This window comes from Quercus suber, unplaced genomic scaffold (genome assembly GCF_002906115.3).
Source record: "Quercus suber isolate HL8 unplaced genomic scaffold, Cork oak 2.0 scaffold_601, whole genome shotgun sequence".
NCBI lineage: Eukaryota > Viridiplantae > Streptophyta > Magnoliopsida > Fagales > Fagaceae > Quercus > Quercus suber.
Window position 1 is genome coordinate 118713 of NW_027070045.1, and position 20573 is coordinate 139285.

At 38.3% G+C, this 20573-nt stretch overlaps 1 protein-coding gene across 3 annotated transcripts; it reads left to right on the forward strand.

Moving 5' to 3' along the window:
• Positions 1-1966: 1966 nt before the first annotated feature.
• LOC112014053 (uncharacterized) lies at positions 1967-20525 on the forward strand. Of its 3 annotated transcripts, none has more exons than XM_065765027.1 (10): positions 1967-2169; positions 2273-4553; positions 5474-5615; positions 5745-5827; positions 6217-6455; positions 7422-7508; positions 9424-9523; positions 10777-10821; positions 18010-18223; positions 18313-20525. In XM_065765027.1, the coding sequence occupies exons 2-10, from the start codon at positions 2439-2441 to the stop codon at positions 19956-19958; spliced, it is 4671 nt and encodes a 1556-aa protein (XP_065621099.1). In that variant the 5' UTR covers positions 1967-2169; positions 2273-2438; the 3' UTR covers positions 19959-20525. The 3 variants fall into 3 exon arrangements, with proteins under 3 accessions (XP_065621099.1, XP_065621100.1, XP_023902200.2); XM_065765028.1 differs by having other exon boundaries at positions 2279-4553; XM_024046432.2 differs by lacking the exon at positions 10777-10821.
• Positions 20526-20573: the final 48 nt, after the last annotated feature.

A 20573-nucleotide genomic window follows, 5' to 3' on the forward strand; every position in this document is an offset into this window, starting at 1 on the left:
AAGTAAAGAGAATAGGGATTCCGTGGGTGGGTTTTTGAGAGGGAGAAAGTGAAATTTTATTGTTTTTGTGTTTGGATTTTGAGTATTTAAATGTAAGTGGGCTAGCTTTTTATTTTATTTGGAGAATAAGAGGCCTAAAACTAAAGCTGGAAGAGTAAAGCCCTAAAACTAAAGGCTTTTAGCTGAGAGAATAGAGGCCTAAAACTAAAGCTGTGAGAGTAGAGGCCTAAAACTAAAGCTGTGAGAGTAGAGGAGATATGGGGGGGGGGGCGAATGTCAAACATTGGGGGGCCCAATCAATTTTCTTACATAGTCTAATGGATATATATATATATATATATATATATATATTTGGCAGGGCCACGCCCCCCCCCCCCCCAAGGGACAACGTGGCTCCGCCCCTGTATATCTTTTACAACCATGCTTAGGAATTGCACCAGTGAACCAAATAAGCTTTCACCAATTATGATGGTAGCTCAACTAGACAGGTTTTATTTCTTTATTGATTTTAAATAAAATAAATAGTTACAATGGGAGAGAGATTTGAATCTGGACGTCTTCGTTGAAAATACCAATAAGTGCAAATCAAGATACATGACTCTTTGCAACTAGCAAGTAAATAGTTTTGGTGGAGATAGTAACCAATGCATAGCATTTTCTTTTTACTAATTTCACCTTATACAACCCTACTAAAATAGTAACTATTTCCTACGATCTCATTGACAACCAAATCCATTGCCCCTTGGAAAACACTAAAAACTTATGTATTTAAATTGCTAGCTGCATCATAAACAACCCTAAGACCAAATTTATCATAGACATTCGCGACGGGTGGGCCCTAGTGAGGTAAATCACTGGTCCATGAGGTTTTTTCATAGTGCAGGTACTCGGCCTCTAACTGGGGAGCACGCCCAATTGAACCTGGGACAGGTACTTTGAGACTAAATGCCCAACCACTTGGCCAATCCACCTGGGTTAATTATCTTGTCATTGAAATATAGAATTATCCTTTCCAATAGTGTGTTTTTATCATAGTCCGAGCTTCTACCCCTATATTCAAGATCTTTCCCACATTGCATTTCCTGTAGAACATCAACCATCATAAGCTTTTGCTCTAATTTTGACAAATTCCCCTCAAACCATACATTATACACGCATGTCTCTGTAATCCAAGACAGTAATACTGTTTGAGAGTAAAAAAAATGTAAAAAGAAATGCCCTTTCACGTGTTCAAAGCCCACACATCAATTTACTGTTCTAATTACCATTCTATTTACTATTGAAGCACTTTGCAGAAGTTTACCTCTTTTTGTCAATAGCCTAAAACTAATGTAATGCCTCTTAATCATACTCAAAGACTCAAATTCCACTCTACCGTCACCTTGATATCATGGAGACGTTCATAAACATAGCTCCCAATATGCAAAAATATCACATCTCACTTTGAAAATTCTTACACTTGTAGTAATACGTATGCATTCACTAAGACAATTGCCACATGCAAAAGTTCCATACTATATTATTTTTAAGTCAGATTATTATTTTTATTTATGGTAATAAAAATAGGAATTCATTAAAACCAAATAATTCAAGAAGTTTGATTAAAAATAGATAAAATATCCATAAGAAGAGGAAGGAGCAGCCCAAAATCATCATCTTCTTATTAATGCATTTGCACATTTATTTGTTTCACGACAGCAGTGTTTCATCCTCACTTATGGGAGTAGTGAAATCAGCCGATCATTTACCATATTTCCGTTACACTCTTTACAACATGAATTTGTTGTTTTTGTTTATGCTATAAATAGTTAAATACTACTAATTTTTGGATATACATTATGGAGGGAAATGAGGAAGCAAAGAGTCAAAAGGAGAAATTGATGAAATTGACAATCCCGCCCTTATTATAGGCATATACATACTACACTACATATATAGATACACACATACATAAACAATAACTTAAAAAAAAAAAAAAAAAAAAGAAAAAAGCTCCTTCCTATAAACCTTGAAAATCCCCAAACTGTTTCTCTCCGTCTCTCTCTAAACCCATATTTCTCTCTTTCTCTCTCTAAAATCTCAAGATTCCATAGACGCTATGTTCCTTCGACGACAAATGCATCGTACGACGTCGTTGCGTCGTAGGATTTCTCAGTTTCCGCTACATTGGTAAGCTCTGTCACCTTCTCTGGTTTTTGATCTGGTCCGTTCCGTACCAAATTAATTTCATTTTTTAAATAAATTTTTTTTTGGTTTGAATTATTTGTTTTAGTTTCAGGGTTTGATTAGCTATTCAGAGAAGCGCTTCAGAATTTTTTGATTGTTTGAATGTGTGTGGGTTGCTTGTTGATTGAATCAATGGGGTTTTTGTTTGGAACCAAGTGAAGCTATTTTTTTTTTGTTAAACGAATTTGTTTGGGATTAGGGTTTTGTAAGAGATGAGGGAGGGTTTAAGATCTGGGAAGCAATTGGTGAATCAGGGGAAAGATAAGGTTTCTCCTAGGAAAATTGTTGAGAATGAAGTGAAAGTTAAGGTTTCTCCTAGGAAAACTGCTGTGAATGAAATGAAGGAGACGGGTTCTGGTTTGGATGGCGAGTGTGAGGAAAACCCGCATTTGGTTTCTGGAGATGTGGAGACTGAGAGGGAGTCAGTGGTGGTGGAAATTGAGGAAAGTAAAGTTGTGTTGGTGAAGGAAGAGTGTGTTGAGGACGGTGAGGTGGGTGAGAGGGAAGGTGTTGGGTTGGTTAAGAATGGGAGGAAACGGAGGAGGGCCATTGGTGGTGAAGAGAGTAAACTTGGTGGTGTTGTGAAGAAGAAAGTGAAGGAAGAAGAGGATTCGGATTGTAAAGTGCAGATTGGTGTTCGGGTTTTGAGGTCGAGGTCTGTGGGGAAAAGTCAAGGTGATGAGGAAGGTGATAAGGGTGAGGCTGAAGGTGGTTTTCTTGGGAAAGGTGGACAGAGTGACGGGTGTGAGAAGGAAAAGGTTAAGGGGGAAAAGGAAGAGAGTGATCAACCGGTTGTTGGGGTGAGGAAAAGGAAGTTGAAAAAGAAGCGTGGGAGACCCCCCATGGTGAAAAAAGATGAGGTTGATTTAAGGGTTGGTAGGATAAGGATGAATTTGAAACGTAAGCGTGGAAGACCACCAAAGGCAGAAAATGAAGAGGGTGATCAAGCAGTTCGTAGGTTGCGTAAGAAGTTGAAACGTGGTCGTGGGAGACCCCCAAAGTTGGAGGAAAGCAATGAGAGAATGAAGGCTGAGCCTCGTAAGGAAGGAAGGGTGGGCGGGTCAAAGAAAGGTGAGAAGGGTTTAAAGCTGAGAGGTAGGTGGAAGAGGAATGCATCTACTGATAGCTCACGCTTGGAAAAGAAAATTATTGAGAAAGAATTGAATGCTAAGAGGTTTTCACCTTCCAAGAAGAATACACGTGGGAAAGATCTAGAGAATGAGGGCAAGGCCTCATTAGAGCCAAAATCAAACATGGTGAATGCATCTAGTACCAGGAAAACTATAAGAAAAGGAGGGAAAGCTAAACAAGATGATGGTATATCTACGGAAAAGCAGTTAGTAAGAGAGAAAATAACAAAACTACTTTTTAGTGCAGGCTGGACAGTTGAATATAGGCCTAGGAATACCAAAGAATACCTTGATGCGGTTTATATTAGTCCAGATGGGAAGACTCACTGGTCAGTTACCTTGGCTTATAGAGTGCTTAAAGAGCGTTATGAAGCTGGTAATGGTGAATCTAAGACTTATAAGGCTGGTTTCATATTTACTCCTATACCGGATGAGGAATTCGGCATGCTAAAAAGGATAGTTTCTAAAACAAGGGCGGACAAAAACAAAAAGAAGAAGACGCACAAGGGTGGAAATAAGACTGGAGTTGTTGAAAAGAAAAGGCACAAGGAAAAACAAAATTCTGTCCTGAGTCCAGGGAGTAAGTCAATGAAGGGGAAAGGGAAATCTTTGCTTTGTGAGCAGGATTACTCAGATGGTACATCACAAGACGTAATGCAGGTATCAGTCAGGGACCATAAGAGGCGAAAAACGCAAAATAAAAAGCGATGTGCTTTGTTGGTTCGCAACACTATGGAGGGGGTGGATTCGGATGTTAATGGCTATATACCATATAATGGGAAACGTTCCGTGTTGTCCTGGATGATTGATTTGGGGACAGTACCACTGAATGGGAAGGTGCATTACATGAATCAGAGAAGGAAAAGTGTAAAGTTTGAGGGTAGGATTACAAGAGATGGCATTCATTGCGACTGCTGTAGTGACATCATCCCAATTTCAAAATTTGAAGATCATGCTGGAAGCAAACTCTGTCAGCCATTTCAAAATATATTTCTTGAGACAGGAAATTCCCTTTTGCAATGCCTGCTAGACTCGTGGAATAAACAAAAGGAATCTGAACGTGAAGGGTTCCATTTCATAAATGTTGATGGTGAAGACCCAAATGATGATACGTGTGGTATCTGTGGAGATGGTGGGGACTTAATCTGTTGTGATGGTTGCCCATCGACATTCCATCAAAGCTGCTTAGATATTAAAGTACGTGTACACATGGCTACTTGTTTTATTCTAATTGCATTTATACACAATCAAGCTGCTGTTGCATCAATATTTTATTTGTATGGCATATGTAATGAATTAAGGATTATGCTGATATAGCTAGCACCCTAAAGGATCTTTCTCTTAAAATATATGGTGGCATACCTAGGTAGTGATGAGAAAAGAAAAAGACCTCAAATTCTTGACAAATTGGTGCTTTTTAAAAAAAAAAAAAAACAAAATCTTTTCTCTTTGTTTTTGTTAGAATAATAGGTAAACAATTAAATTTACCATTTCCTAACAATTTAAGCTTTTGGGAAAAGTAGACATCTGATAGTTTATTATGGTATTAGAGCAGGTGGTTCTGAGTTCAAACTCAGTTTCCATACCTTTCTAGGCCCCACTTATTAAGGGGAAGTTTTGGCACACACATGAGAGGGAGTGTTAGAAAATAGTTAAATGATTATTCACTCTTTCTTGCTTAAGTTTTTAGAACAAGTGGTTCTTTATCAATTTTATTTCTACTTTTTGTAAAGAGAAAAGGTTGGGTGATGGGACTTTACAGTTTCTTCATGGTCTGAAAAGAATTGTGCGGTTCGTCATATGCCTGGATTTGTGTTTAGGATTATAAAATGTGATGTTAGCATTCAGGTTTTATGGTCTTGTTTTGTTGTTACCAAACAGGGATTTCAATAATTGCTGCAGGTAATTTAATCTAGATAGATATTGGGTGAAGCCTGTGATGTAATGGCTCCCTTAAAGTTAAATCACCCAAACTTGTTAAGTTGTTATTCATGATAAGCAGACAGACTTGGAATAGTATATTGTATCTGTCAATTTGAATATGTCTTGGGTACTTTTACATGTAAATAGGTACAAACATATCAGATGACACATCCATTTTTTTCTTCTTCTTGCAGAAGTTTCCTTCAGGTGATTGGCACTGTGTATATTGTTCATGCAAATTTTGTGGGATGGTTGGTGGGAATATGCATCAAAGGGATGATGCTGATGATATGGCCATATCTGCGCTACTTACCTGTCGATTGTGTGAGGAAAAATGTATTGGTTCTGTTTTCATCTTTTGTTTTTTTTGGGTTGATAATTTTCAGGTTCTTATTCTTAGTGGATCTTCATGACCTAAAATGAGCACCTTTGGCTGAAAACATTAACAGCTTTTCTCTTTTGCAGTCCACCAACCCTGCATTCAGGTGAAGGATGCTATAAATGTTGATCACAATAGTCCATCCTTCTGTGGGAAGAAATGTCAAGAGGTATGTATATTTATATATTGATAAGAAGTTTTTAGAGTTATTACTTCAGTAATCTATTGCTGTTATTTAATAGCTTGGAAATTGTAATATTATCCAGGGTTTGCCTCTGCAGTTTCAGTTGTGCTTTATCTGTTTTAATTTCTGTGTTATAGGTTTTTAGAATTGAATTAGTATGGGTGCCCCACCTACACTTATCATGATGACTTTTGTATTTTTCCTTCCCCCCCCCCCCCCATTCTCTTTCCCCCTCTAACTCTCTAAAGATATATATATATATATATATATAAAATTTCATTTTCTAATAAATTGTTTACTTTTGAGAAGGTTTCTCAATCTAAGTTAATTTTTTCTGTTGTACTGAAATTAATCCAAATGTCTTGTTCTGCCAGTTATTTGATAGACTAAAGATGCTTCTTGGGGTCAAACATGAGCTGGAAGAAGGATTTTCATGGACTCTTATCCAACGGTCAGATGTTGGGTCAGATATTTCTCCCAGTGGAATTCATTCGGAGGTTGAATGGAATTCTAAGCTAGCTGTTTCTTTTTTCATAATGGATGAGTGCTTCTTACCTGTTGTTGACCATAGAAGTGGAGTCAATCTGATCCAGAAAATTATCTACAATTGTGGGTGAGTACACTTGGCCTGTCTGTGTACTATGTTCTAAGCCATTTTTAACATGGATGACAGAGATTCACTTCAGCCATAATTTTCTTTATTTGGTTTGTAGAGTTATTTATGTTATTCAAATCACTTTAAACCCCTTGGCTTTGAAATAGATATGCTCCAAGATTCCAATGTTTGCCAGTTTGCGACCATTAGAGAAAAAACGTACAGAAATTATAGTCAAGAGTAAGAATTTACTTTCTGAGTGTCACCTGGGATTAGGAAGTTAGAAATTGCAATCTTTTTGATGGGCATTTGCTTAGAGTGATAAGATTTGAACCCCACAGTTTGCTTCATAGTGGTTGTAATTAACAGTTAATGCAACTTACATTGAGGCTTGCCCCAACACCTATTGTTCTCATGCATTTTGATCCTAGAGAGTCATAATTAAACTGGAATTCAGATTGGTACACAGGCTGGATTCTCGTATGCACTGCATATTAATACAAATAAAAGAACAGATAGAATGTTGAATTCCTTTTAACTTTCAGTCACTCAAAGGATAAAATGAACTATGATTCTGCTGTTACCATGTAATTAGATTTTAGTGTTGAGACAGTCATGCAGTTGCAGTTTTTGGCAGTTACCATGTGATGGATGAGTGAATTTTACCTATATATAAAAAAGAAAAAGATGGATGAGTGAATTTTTTTCTTTCTATGATGTTCTAGTTTTCACATACACCTTTAAACAATGACTTCAAGCTTACCCTTCTTGCACATGTATACTGTGTTTTTCCTATTAACAATATTTTTTCTGTAAGGATGTGCTAGTTGTCACATCCTTATATTTTGTTTTGATCAAACCTAATCACGACTTGCCCTATGGTCAAGATGTATCTTTGTTTGCTTTTATGATAATTGGAAATTTGGAATTCAATAAACTATGCATGTTTGTCTTTTATTAAAATTTTACCTTTCCCTTTTTCAGGTCAAACTTCACTCGTCTGAATTATAGTGGTTTTTTCACTGCAATACTAGAGAGGGGTGATGAGATCATCTCTGCAGCATCCATTAGGTATATGTCTGCCTAAATGACTTCCTTGACTCTGTTTCTCTGTCACTGGTTATGAATTCTTAATTGTTGTGTTTATTCATAAATAGAACTTGTTCAAGACAGGATCTGATGAAAAGAATGAAATTGAATGTGGGTTTTATTTTTGGTGGATATATTCTTACATGTTTAGATTTTGCATCTCTGATGTATGTTTCTATCTCTTCTTTCTTGTCACATACTTCAATACATTTCATTATAAATTGCAGTTTATCAAAAAATTTAAGTGAAGGTTTGTATTGGTCAAAATAGTATTAATAGGGGATCAGAGGGGCAATTGTAGTATACTAGCTATATGCTTGCTTATCCACCAAAAATAAAAAGGCTACATGCTGACTTATCAAAAAAATTGTAGTATACTAGCTATATGCTCGAACTGTCAACTCATGATCAATGTTAAAAGCTTATATGTGTGAGTATGTACATTGTGTCATAATATTTTTAATAATTAACAACAGGGATCAATATCAACTGATTGCCAATTGGTTCATTCTCTACCCGAATTGGATCAGTTCTATATGCATCACTTTATTTTGTCAGAACTTTCCTTTAATTGATCTCACACCTTTTCACATATCATGGCTCTGATACTCATGAATTCCACTAATATGTGGCTGAGAAAACGAAATACATATTACTGATAACAAGAAATTATTTATTTAATTCGGGCTATCAATTATTTCCACAGTTACTAGTATTTCCACAGGGATCAATTATTACTAGGAACTGGAAATCCTTATTACTAATAACAAGAACCAAACTTAGCACATATTCACAAATTAAAATAAATTAAAGAAATTATTTATTTTCATTAATGAAAAAAATAAAAAAGAACGGAAATTATCTGAATGTTTCTAATGAATAAAATAATTTTATTCAATGAAAAACAGATACGAAGAGAAATTCAGAACACCAACAAAACTACATAGATAGTCAAAGCCTAGAGAAGCAGTGACCAATGGAACTCAAGGAACATTCTCCTACTCTTTGTCAAACAAAGGAAAACCAAAATAAAATAGTACCCAAGAAATACTAATACCCCAACCCTTTTAAATCTCTCAATCCTTTCAAAACATGCATGCCACATCTCATAAAATCCAATGAACTGCAGTTGGATTTTAAATGTTTCCCAATCAGTGTAGCAATGAGAGAATATCCTTTGCTTCCTTTGTATCTTAATTAACCAAATCAAAGAACCAAATACTACCTCACAAATGGTACCAGTGACACCCAGCGAAAAAAAGAAGTGATACCAATGATTTATCTTTGATGATCTATAGCCCAATCAATATCCTGAGAAAATATATATGAGAATTTGTGCTTTCCATCACAGCCTTTTCATTTCTTGTGCTGGATTCCTGTATCTTTGACAACATTCAATAAGTGGGGTGGTGTTGATTAATAAAAATGGATCTCTTCTTTTTTTTAGTGTCAATAATCATAAGGTTCTGAATTTTTTCAGTCCAATATATAATGTACCTTATCAGGTTTTCTGGAAGTTATTTGTGCTGCTTTAACTTGGTTGAATACTTAATTTTGTGCTCTGGTTATCATTTCTTTGTTTGCTTGTGTATAGCAGTAATCAGGAATAGTTTGATTGTACTTTTTAGCATGAATGCTTATGAAACCTTTTTGTCGCTCTCCTTTTTCCTGCTTTGCTCTTAGACCTTGACTTGATGCCTTTTTGTCCCCTTTCTTGGTGGAGGCTAAGTGGATAACTGATACATTTTATTCATTCATGAGTTTCCTTCTTGAGTAATGTTGTCTATTGTGGGCAACCCCAAGTGAGGATTAGAATGACCATTTGGAGTGGAATAGTGGATAATCATGTGTGTTTGCACATTGTTACAATTATATAAAACACTACTTTGTCAAACAGGATCCATGGAAACCAATTAGCAGAGATGCCATTCATTGGTACCCGCCATATGTATAGGCGTCAAGGGATGTGTCGTCGGCTTCTAAGTGCCATTGAATCTGTATGTTCAGAATCTAATGCTTTTATTATTTTTTTGTTTTGTTTTGTTGGTAGTGTGTGTGCCTGCATGTACAGGTGCTCTAAATTCTGGTTAATTGCAGACTCAGATTAATTTACTTTTTGTTTATTATTAAAGTTGACAGGAATATATTTTTTGAATTTGTGCATAATGCTTCTTAGAAATTCTTTATTTATGTGTTAATATTCTTCATTCTGGGTAGACGTTAATTGTGGAGGCTATCTACAGGGTATTGCATTATTCTAGTTTGATCTTGATCTGTTTAAAGGTGAGACCCCTACATGGTATTACATTTAACCTAACAGGAAGTTAATTAGTAAACTTAGTGTTAAGTGTCAAGAAAATTAAGAAAAGTAGGAACTGGGGTTGAATGAGGAGGAACAAAAGGGTGCCAAAAGTGTTTGTTTTGATACTTCAGTTTATTTTAGTTTTATTTTGGAAAATTGAACAAAATGCTTAATGATACTCTGTGGTGTCATTTTTACAACATCTAAATTCCTCATTCTGCTGAAGCATAAACAATAACATGCCTAGTTTCTCTCTTCCCAAATGCCTTAGAAGGGAGTTCAGAAATTGCTCTGTCGTCTCCATGTAGGATCTGACAACTTTTTCTATCATTTTATTTATGGAATCTAAGTTGACCTGAATGTTGGATTGTCTCATGTTTTATGGAATGTTCTGCTAAAGAAATGGTTCCCTGACTGTGAACTTTAGTTGTTTAATTTAACTGCGTCCTGAATATAGAAACCCTACATGGTAATGGGCATCAAGGGACGTTTATGCTAAGATCCTTCTGTGGAACACCTAAAAGATTTTGTGTCCTTTGTTGTTGTTGTTTCTTATTATTGTTATTATTTGATAAGGAAGCACAATTTGTGCACTCAGATGGGATCAAATCCATGACTCCCCTTATTAATTGGGGAGGAATTGCCATTTACTCCAAATAACATTGTCTTCTATCGCATTAGTTAAAATTAATAAAAATGGGAAATGTATTTTCCTGAACTCCTAATGTTTATGAAGTCATTTTGCTCCTGTTGGGCATCAGCCTTGTGCATCGAGCAATTACTTGATACTCTTGAAGCATTTTGCAACTTTACCAGGACAGTGCTCTGAATGATTAGGCCTGTTGTTGTATCCACCATGATCGTAAGACCTTATATTTCGCAGTTTGTAAAGTGTTTTAAGTTATAAGCCTTTTTCAATTATAATGCTTTTGCCATGTCATGTAACAGGGATACACCTCTAAGTTGGAAGTCGTTAATAAAAAAGTTGAATCAGTGAGTAGTCTTAGATGCCTTGACGTTATTTTTTGCTCCTTTTCCACAATGTTTAGACAGAACATGGTACATTGGGCAATTGTATGATAGTCTAGATTATTTTACAACTATTCTGATAATGCCCTTAATATTCAAATCGTTTTCATGTATATTTTTCTTTAATAAGTAAGATTGTTATATATACGAATGGCTACTCTATGCATGAAAAACACAGAGCAGACCCAGAGAATACAAGAAGAAAAACCAGAGAGAAAACAAAAAAGAACCAGACAACAAAATAATTACAAAAGAGAAAGAGAACTAATTACTGGAACTATGCAAATCCTCAAAAGTTCGCCGATTCCATTCCTTCCAAATACCCCATAGGATGCACAACGAAACTAAGTTCCAAATTTGAGACGAATGCTTCCCCAACCAATTCTACCAGCCAAAAGCAAATCTGGGATCGATCTAGGTATAACTCAAGACAAACCAAAAGTTTTTAAGGCAAAGCTCCACAAGCGATGAGCCATCTCACAATGAAGAAGTAAATGGTCTACCATCTCTCCACAATGACAGCACATAATGCACCAGTCTACAAAAACCAATCTCCTCAATCTCAAGTTATCATCCGTTAGGATCTTATTCCAAGTTACGCACCAAATAAAAAAAGAAACCAGTCTAGGTGCCTTTACTCTCTAAATACCTTTCCAAGGAAAGACAATTGAGGGAGAATCTCGCAATTTGGTATAATACGACCGGGTGTCAAACTCTCTATTAGGTTTCAACTTCCATCTCATCTGGTCTCCAACATCCAGTGGAGGGGTAGTAGCTCCCAAAATACGAAGAAAATGCAGCCCTTCATCCATCTCCCACTTATTAAGATCTCGAATGAGACGAACATCCCAAATTCTCCTATCCTCCGCCCCTTGCCTCGATAGAGAAGCTTCTACAGATGCCTCCTTATGAAGGGCAATACCATACAGCCTTGGGAAAGCCAACTGGAAAGGTTGATCCCCATACCATCCATCTTGCCAAAATCTCACTCTATTCCCCAACCCGACAACAAACTGACAATTTTTGCTAAAATCCTCCCATCCCATGCAAATACTTCTCCACAAACCACACCCATGACTTCCCCTACCTAGCTTTGAGGTCCATCCCCCTCAATCTTCCCCATATTTTGAAACTACCACCCTCCTCCATAACCGATCCTCTTCTTTCCCAAACCGCCACAACCATTTCCCCGATAAGGCCTTATTGAAAGTAGTAAGTTTTCTTATCCCTAAGCCACCGTTGGCTATAGGCACACAAACTTTATACCATTTTACCAGATGAATCTTGCTGTCACCGCATAGAAAATCCCTATGCAACTTTTCAATTTTATTAGCCACATAAGTAGGAATGGTGAATAGAGATAGAAAATAGGTAGGAAGACTAGATAACGTATTTTTGAGTAACATCAATTGACCCCCTTTAGACAAATACAACTTATTCCACCCGTTTAATTTCTGCTCAAATTTTTCCAGAATGGGATTCCAAATTGAAGGGGAGTTATGCGACGCCCCCAATGGCATGCCAAGATAAGAAATAGGAAAAGTTCCAACTCTACAGCCCAAAATATCCGCCAGGGCATGCACATCATCAACCTCCCCTATTGGAACCATTTTATTCTTCTGCACATTGACCTTCAAACCTGTTACCGCCTAAAAGCTGAGTAACAACATTTGAATATGAAGAATTTGCTCCACACTTGCATCACAAAATAGGATAGTATCGTCTGCAAACAATAGATGTGAAACACTTTCCCCACCACCCCGCCTACCCTCAACTTTAAAACCATGGATCAAGCCAGCTCCCTCCACTCTTCTCAACATCCTACTGAACACCTCCATTACAATAAAAAACAGCATAGGAGAAAGCGGATTTCCTTGTCTTAAACCCCTTGAACTACTAAAAAAATTATTTGGAGACCCATTAATCAAAATAGAGAATTGAACTGTGGATATACAATTACGGATCCACTTACATCACTTCACTCCAAAACCCATTCTATTCAACAAATCTAGCAAATCCTCCCAATTCACATGATCGTAGGCCTTCTCAATATCAAGTTTATAAATGACTCCAGGAACCCTACTCTTCCCTCGGCTATCCACACACTCATTTGCAATAAGTACTGAGTCAAGGATTTGTCTCGCACCCACAATGCTATTCTGAGTCTCCGAGATCAACTGATCTAAAACCACTCTCAAACGATTTGCCAAAATCTTAGCTAAGATTTTATACAGTCCCCACCAAGCTAATAGGTCGGAAATCTCTAATATCAGAGGCGTAATTCTTTTTAGGAGTTAAAGCAATGAAGGTAGCATTAAGGGATTTTTCAAACTTATAGTGTTGAAAATCCTCTTCAAAGACCGCTAAGATGTCTTTCTCCACTACTCTCCAACAATGCTGATAAAACGCCATAGTAAACCCATTCGGACCTGGAGCTTTGTCCCCCTCCAAGTCACTTATGACTTGAAGTATCTTTTCTCTCTCAAACTTCCGTTCAAGCCAAACCCTCTCTATATCTCCAATACGACCAAACTCCAAACCCTCCACAAAAGGCCTCTACCCCTTAGATTCCTTGTACAAATTTTTATAAAATTGGACTACCTAATTAGTTACCTCGGATTCCTTCTCAAAAACCACCCCATCCACCTCCAAGGCCCTCAGATGATTAAACCTTCTATGGGAGTTAGCCATTTTGTGGAAGAACTTGATGTTATTATCCCCTTCCTTGATACATAACATCCTAGATTTTTGTCTCTAGGAAATTTCCTCCAAGGAAAGGAGATGCTCCACTTGGGATCTCAAATCTGCCCTATGACGTTTCTCCCCATTAGTGAGACCTAACTCCCCTTCCTTAGCATCTAATATTTTCAACTCCTCCATTAAATGTTTCTTTTGACGCTCTACATTACCAATCTCTCGACGATTTCATACAATGTCCTCTTTTAGAGCCTTTAATTTTTTGGCAAGCATGAAACTAGGTGTACCTACAAAAGAATGCCGATTTCACCAAGATTGAACTTTATCCACAAACCCCTTCGTCTTCAACCACATATTTTCAAATCTGAATAGACTTTTCCCCCTTGCCATTCCCCCTGCCTCCAAAAGAATAGGATCGTGGTCAGAGATAGGATGGGGTAAAATCCTTTGAATAACATTTGGGAAGTGATCCTCCCAATCTGGAGAGACCAAAGCTCTATCAATTCTAGACATCGCTGGTTGATTAGTACCACTTGACCAAGTATAGCTACCTCCTTCCAAAGGCAAATCAATCAAGTTAAGATCCTCAATAAATTCAGAGAATTTTTCCATAGCTAGGGTCAAACGAGTCTCACCCCTACGCTCACTAGGAAAGCGAACAATATTAAAATCCCCAAAGCAGCACCATGGTATCCTCCAATATTGTTGAATACCCACCAACTCATCCCACATGTGACCCCTCTCGTTGTTCTCATTTGGGCCATAAACCCCTGAACATGCTCATATAAAACCGTCCTCTACCCCTTGCCACTTTACCGAAACTGAGAATGTACCGACCATAACCTCCACCTTATCCAAAACCCTTTTATCCCACATAATCAAAATACTACCAGCAGTTCGATTAGGCTCCAAAATAGCCCAATCCACACATGGACAGCCCCACAAACTACAAACCAGCTGTCTATTCATGCTAGCAATTTTCGTCTCTTGTAAACAAACAACATCACACTTCCACTCCCGCATCAAATTCTTCACCACAAGTCGTTTCCGAGGATCATTTAAACCTAACACTCCACGAAATCATTTTTGTCTTCATTACCATAAAAATATCCCACCTACTGACACCAACACAAAACCAATCCTCTATCTCCCATCATAATTCACCGAAGAGATCAAGTTTCACAGCTCTCTACGTCCCTTGTTTTTGGACTTAGCCACTTTTTTGCTACCTGTTGCTTTCCGGTGTAGCACATTGGCTGCCTCCATCTCAGTTTCTAGCCTTTGTAAGAGAGCAGTGCACAACTTCTCATGCTGAGTTATTGACAACCCAACCAATTTACTGAAACCAGGAATTCTGTGTTTCACCCACCCAGAAATTTCCAACTTAGCCTCCATACTCAATACCTTAGTGACCTCCTCCAACTTTGTCGAAGTTGTTGATGCACTCAGAGCAATAATCCTCAAAGGTAAACAATTTGTCAATTATGTTTCACTAAAACCCACAGAAAAATCAGCTACATCCTCCACAAGCATGACCTCCCCAGAAAGGCTCAAGAATTCCTTACTAGAAAAGGAGTTTGCCTCCTGACCCGAAGCTCCAAAACCCACTGACCTAGCTCACAAAAACTCCAAAAAATGCTCGGGAAAAGATGGTCCAATCAATCTCGGCACAAATTCGAGAGTGACTGCCCTCGTATCTATAGAGACCAACCCACCTGACACCATATTTGAGCCCACAAAACTTTTCCGGTCAGAACTGAACCTGAAAACCATTTTCTGGAGATGCTCGGTGCATCCCGACACTCCTACCGGCGAAGCACTCCATGGATGAGAAACCAAACCTCCAACCTGCGAAGCCACTTGCGACTGAGAGACCGAGGAGCTCCCTTCAAAATCACTCCTCAATGTAGAAGAGAATGGGCCTGAATAGTTACCTGGGCTTGTGTTCATCAGGCTTAAGTTATAAACATAATGGGCTTCTAATTGTTTTGGGCCCAAACCGATACCCACCTTCTCCATCGATAACTCCACAAGGCAACCCACTGTCTTGGATTGAGAAGCAGACTTCTCGTAAACACCATCAGGGTTCAACATCGTCTCTTCGACGCTAAATCCATCGGAGACAGTACACCTAGCTACTGCCAAGTGCTTCGCGAGACTATCCAACGTCTTGGTTTGACCAAACATGATCTCACTGTCATCTACACCCATCGCCGTCGCTGATGAATGATTCTCGACGTGAAGGGTAGTGGACATCACCGCCACCACCGACAAGTGGGCTTTTGGCTTTGGTGGGCTCAGGTCAGCTAACAATGAGCTCGTCGGAAGCACCAAAGGGCTCCCCCTAACCCTCTTGTGAATATCGGCAAAGAAAGAAGGCCTTACAGAGATATTGGAACATTCCCCAGGCTCATAGGTATTTGGGCTTAAAAAACTTAGGCCTAAACTAGACTTACAAATTGGCTGTTGGGCTGCCAACTCGTTAGAGCCCAAACCCAACGTACCCTTGCCTAGTTCCTTACAAGCCTGTGTTACCCATTTAAAGCTTTTTACTCCCCCTTTATTGCTATCCCAGAAAACTCGTCTCCTTCCTTTCACATCAACCTGCACAATTAAACCACTCCCTATCCAGCAAGATCTCCTTAAATCACTCCTCTTCCCATTTTCATTTGATTTTGAATTCAAACTGAAACTTACTGGGATACATTTCCTCTTTTCTGCTGGAAGTTGCTCACCTAATTTAGTATCCTCCTTACTGCACTGCTCCCTCCTGACCCCTCCTCCCACCACCATCTTAACAGGTTTGCCCACCGGAATCTCCCCCACCTTAGCACCTGTAAGTTTCGGATTCATTGCATACAACCCCCTTGCCTGATTCTGCCTCTCCACAAACTCCCCGAGTCAAATTTTTATCTTTATCCTTGGTTGTAATAAGTTGTAGCTGAGTCACATCCCTTGGCTGCACCTGACCCTTCAATATCTCAGCAAAAGACCGAGAGGGATGAAACCCCAACCTTCCCCTCTGGCCGAGACACAAATTTGGCCTAGCCTGAACCACCTAAAGCATATTGGTCAGGTTCCAACATCTTCCTCAGTTCAAGCCCAAAAACCTTCCAACCATTATGTGCTTTGCCTCCAGTGATAATGATAGATCTTCTATGCCCACCAACTTTGAGTTCAGACACTAAAAGGAATTGACCAAAGGAGTTTGTTCCCTGCTGCAAAGTATACGCGGTATCTCCTTCCCTAAGTGTAAAAAACTGTTTAGGATTGATTTTGACCACCGTGTGTTCAATATTCTTCATCAACCATAACGCTGCATTCTTGCCCATGAATACTGACTTCATGAAGTGTTTGCCCCGTTCAAAGATACGTAAGGAGAAAAAACTTCCTCCTTCCTCAACCACCAATTGAAAAAGCTTAAATTCGATGAAAAAACTACGAATACCACCCATACTTCACCCAACCTCAACCACCAGTGTGTTGACACTCTGTCTATAGAAAAAGCATATTTGAATATCACTTGTATTCTCTCATAGATGCCAAAAATATTTATCTCATAAGTAACAAAATGATCTTTCTTATCGTTTTCATTTTTCTTCATGGTTATCTGACATCTCTGTTTATATTCAGTTTTCATCATACATTATATGTGATAAACAGTCTGGGTGCTTCTAACTTTCCTCAATATAAGAATATAAGTCAAAAGTAGAATCAAATGGCTAAAGAGAAAATGTTTGATCCAACCCATGCAAAAACTGGAAATGGTCCTCATTAGAACCGAGTATAAGCTTTCCTAGCTGATAACAACCTGGATTAGAATGGAAATGTAGCTTTTTAGCATGAACTTCTGTACAGCAAAGTTTTGATTGAACTATACACACTTTTGATTGAACTAATGTTTTCAATCTCATAATGCATATGCATGAAAATGGGGGTGGAAAATGTGAGGAATCTGTATAAAACGATTAAGACCTTTCCAAACTTTTTCCAATGGCGTGAAATTTACATATTAAACTAAATTTTAAGACATTAACTTTAGATACTAACCACCATTTTGATGCCAAAGTTTTTTTTAAAGTTTTAAACATATACTTAGGATTAAAATCAATGTCATGAGGTAAGCTGATGAGACAATTGTTTCAAAAGTTGAAAATTTATTTATACCCATCAACATTATCACTGTCATCGTTGTTTTAGTGATGCACTTGTCTCTTCTATTGTATTGGTTTCTCATGATTAGTGGCCTTTTGGGCCGTATGTTTCTGGCAGTGAACTTTGTGAACTTGAATCAAACATATATTACTACCGTATTTGGAAGTGTGTCTGTGTAGAGTGATATTTTGTTGATGTTCATGCCTATTTTTGTGTGGTCATTGTACCTATTCAGTTTACTAATTTCAAACTTTCTATTTCTATTTCTTTTTGTGTTACTTCGTGTGATCCTATTGTTAGGCTCTCTGCTCTCTGAATGTTGAGAAACTGGTCATACCTGCCATCTCCGAACGTAAAGATATGTGGACTTCAATTTTTGGTTTCAAGCCCCTTGAATTATCAAGCAAGAAGAATATGAGGAACATGAATATGCTTGTGTTCCCTGGTATAGATATGTTGCAAAAACCACTATCGAAGTGTGAGTTTGCTGAAGACAATACAAATTCTGCACAAGGTACTGTAATTAGAAGACGCTCATGTGCCAATGCAGAAATTCAAATCTTTTAGACTGATATATGTTATTATCTATGTATGTTCTTGTAGGTTTGATGTCCACTGAGCTTGTGCCAGCACATAATTCTGGTGTGAGATGTTCTGCTGGGTTTGATTTGAATGTTTCTAGTGAGGCTTGTGCACCTCATGCGAGTGATACAAATGATGAACCTGCTGTACTTGAATCTGCTTTGCAACTTCCTGATGGCTCCCTGAATGATACATCTGACATAACAACTGAGACTATTGATTTACCCAAATGTGTTACTGATATGCATTGTCAAGCTCAATTGTGTGTGATCCAAAATAATCTGGAGGAGAGCAAAACTGTTGTGAAACAGCTGGATTCAGTTTGTGATGCTAATGTACCAAATGAGGAGGTTAGGGAATATCAGATTGCTGCTTCTGGTTCCATCATTCCTACTTCTGATGAGAAGACAATGGAATTGGACTCCCAGTCAGACCATAACTGTATTTCTGAGGTGGAAAGCAAAACATTCATGGTATCTATTGGGTCTGAATCTACTGACTGTGGCAAAGCATTTGTCAGTGCTTCTGGGGAGGATACTGAAAATGTTGATTGTGAGATGAAAATAGAAGATGGCATTGTTGAACACAAAGTCAATTCTTGTGGTGAGGATTCTATATGCCACTCTGATGGATTGAGAGTGTCTGGTGAGAATGTTGTTTCCCATGATCTAGATGCTACAAGTCAGATGTCTATTGATGAAAGGGACACTAAGCAACATGGTTCTCAACAGTTGCAGGTAATGGGATGTGTTCTTGAGTTGGATGAAAGGATGCTTGACACTCAAGAAGGAAACAATAGCCATGCTGCTGCTCAGGATGTGTCTGGTTCTCAGATTACTAGCAATATCTCAAGTGATGTAGCTCTCCCAATTTACCCCTCAGTTAACCAAAAAGAACAAAATGTTGTGAATGGTTTTCCTGTTGACTGCAGCGTTAGTCCTTTCTGCCAGGGCAATGGGCTGGTTTCTAATGGGGCAGATGTCACTGCTACAGTTGAGGGTAGTTGTCAATTTTCATGTGAAGCTTCTATAGATCCCACCATGAAACGTAATTTCCCGGCTTGCATGAGTAATGGAGTTTGCATGTCCACAGAGGTCACAGTTGGTTCGTGTGAGGTTAATGTGGATGGCATCCATGAAGCGAAGGAAGCATCAGATGTGGCTCAGACTGTTTCTGATTCTACTGATCAGGATGTAATTCTTGATATATCTGAGGTGAATAACAAATCTTTAAAGCAATTTGAATCCGGTTCACAGTTTGATCACATAGGAGTAACATGCATGTCCACAGAGGTCAAAGTTGGTTCATGTGAGGTTAATGTGGATGGCATCCATGAAGAGAAAGAAGCATCAAATGTGGCTCAGATTATTTCTGATTCTACTGATCAGGATGTAATTCTTGATAGGCCTGAGGTGAATAACAAATCTTTAAACGAATTTGAGTCCGATTCACAGTTTGATCACATAGGAGTAACACAGTGCAATTCAAAATCTTCTGAGCAATCCGAGTCTGATTTACAGAATGATCATGCAAGTGTCACACATTGCAGTTCTGAATCTATGTGCAACTTAAATAATGCTTCTGATGTGGCTCTTCACTGTGCCTCTAGTGGGGGTAATTCACGTGGAACCCCTGAGGTATTTGTTCTATCAAACCAGGCTAGTTGATTTCCTCTTGGTTCATATGAAGTAGAACACGGGATTGTGATGGCAGTTGTTAACAGAGGTGCCGGATGGCCTTGTTTAACCAATTTTGTAATTGATTATGATGTGGGCAGAGTTTTTGATGCTTCCTTGCCTTGGTGTTGCCAGCTTTTTTTGAGAAGGGGAAAGGGGGAGTGTAAAATGAAGATTCTATGAATAGGATATATAAAACATTCCCATGTAGGGGTTGAAGGGTTTTCAAAGCCAGGGTGCCCCTTGTCCCCCCAGCCCTCCTAGCTCAGCCACTGCTTCATCATGATCTGGTAGAGCTTAAGCCGATGATTACCAAGAGTTTGTCAATTCATTCATGCTCACCCCCAAAGTTCAGATATTTTGATTTTTTTTTAATCCCTAAGAATTACAAGTACAGTTTTAAATAGCAATGTAAGATATTAGTCTAATGTAGGGTAGCAAAATGTCTATTAGATCCCTGTGAGGGTGCTGTATTTTTGGGACTCTCCCCCATGCTCATTGTAAATGGAACAGTGCATTGCTTAATCATGAATATAGGGTGTCTTTTTGGGCTGCGTAGGTTACTTGCTTTGGTTGAATTATACCAACGGTTTCCTATGGAAAAAA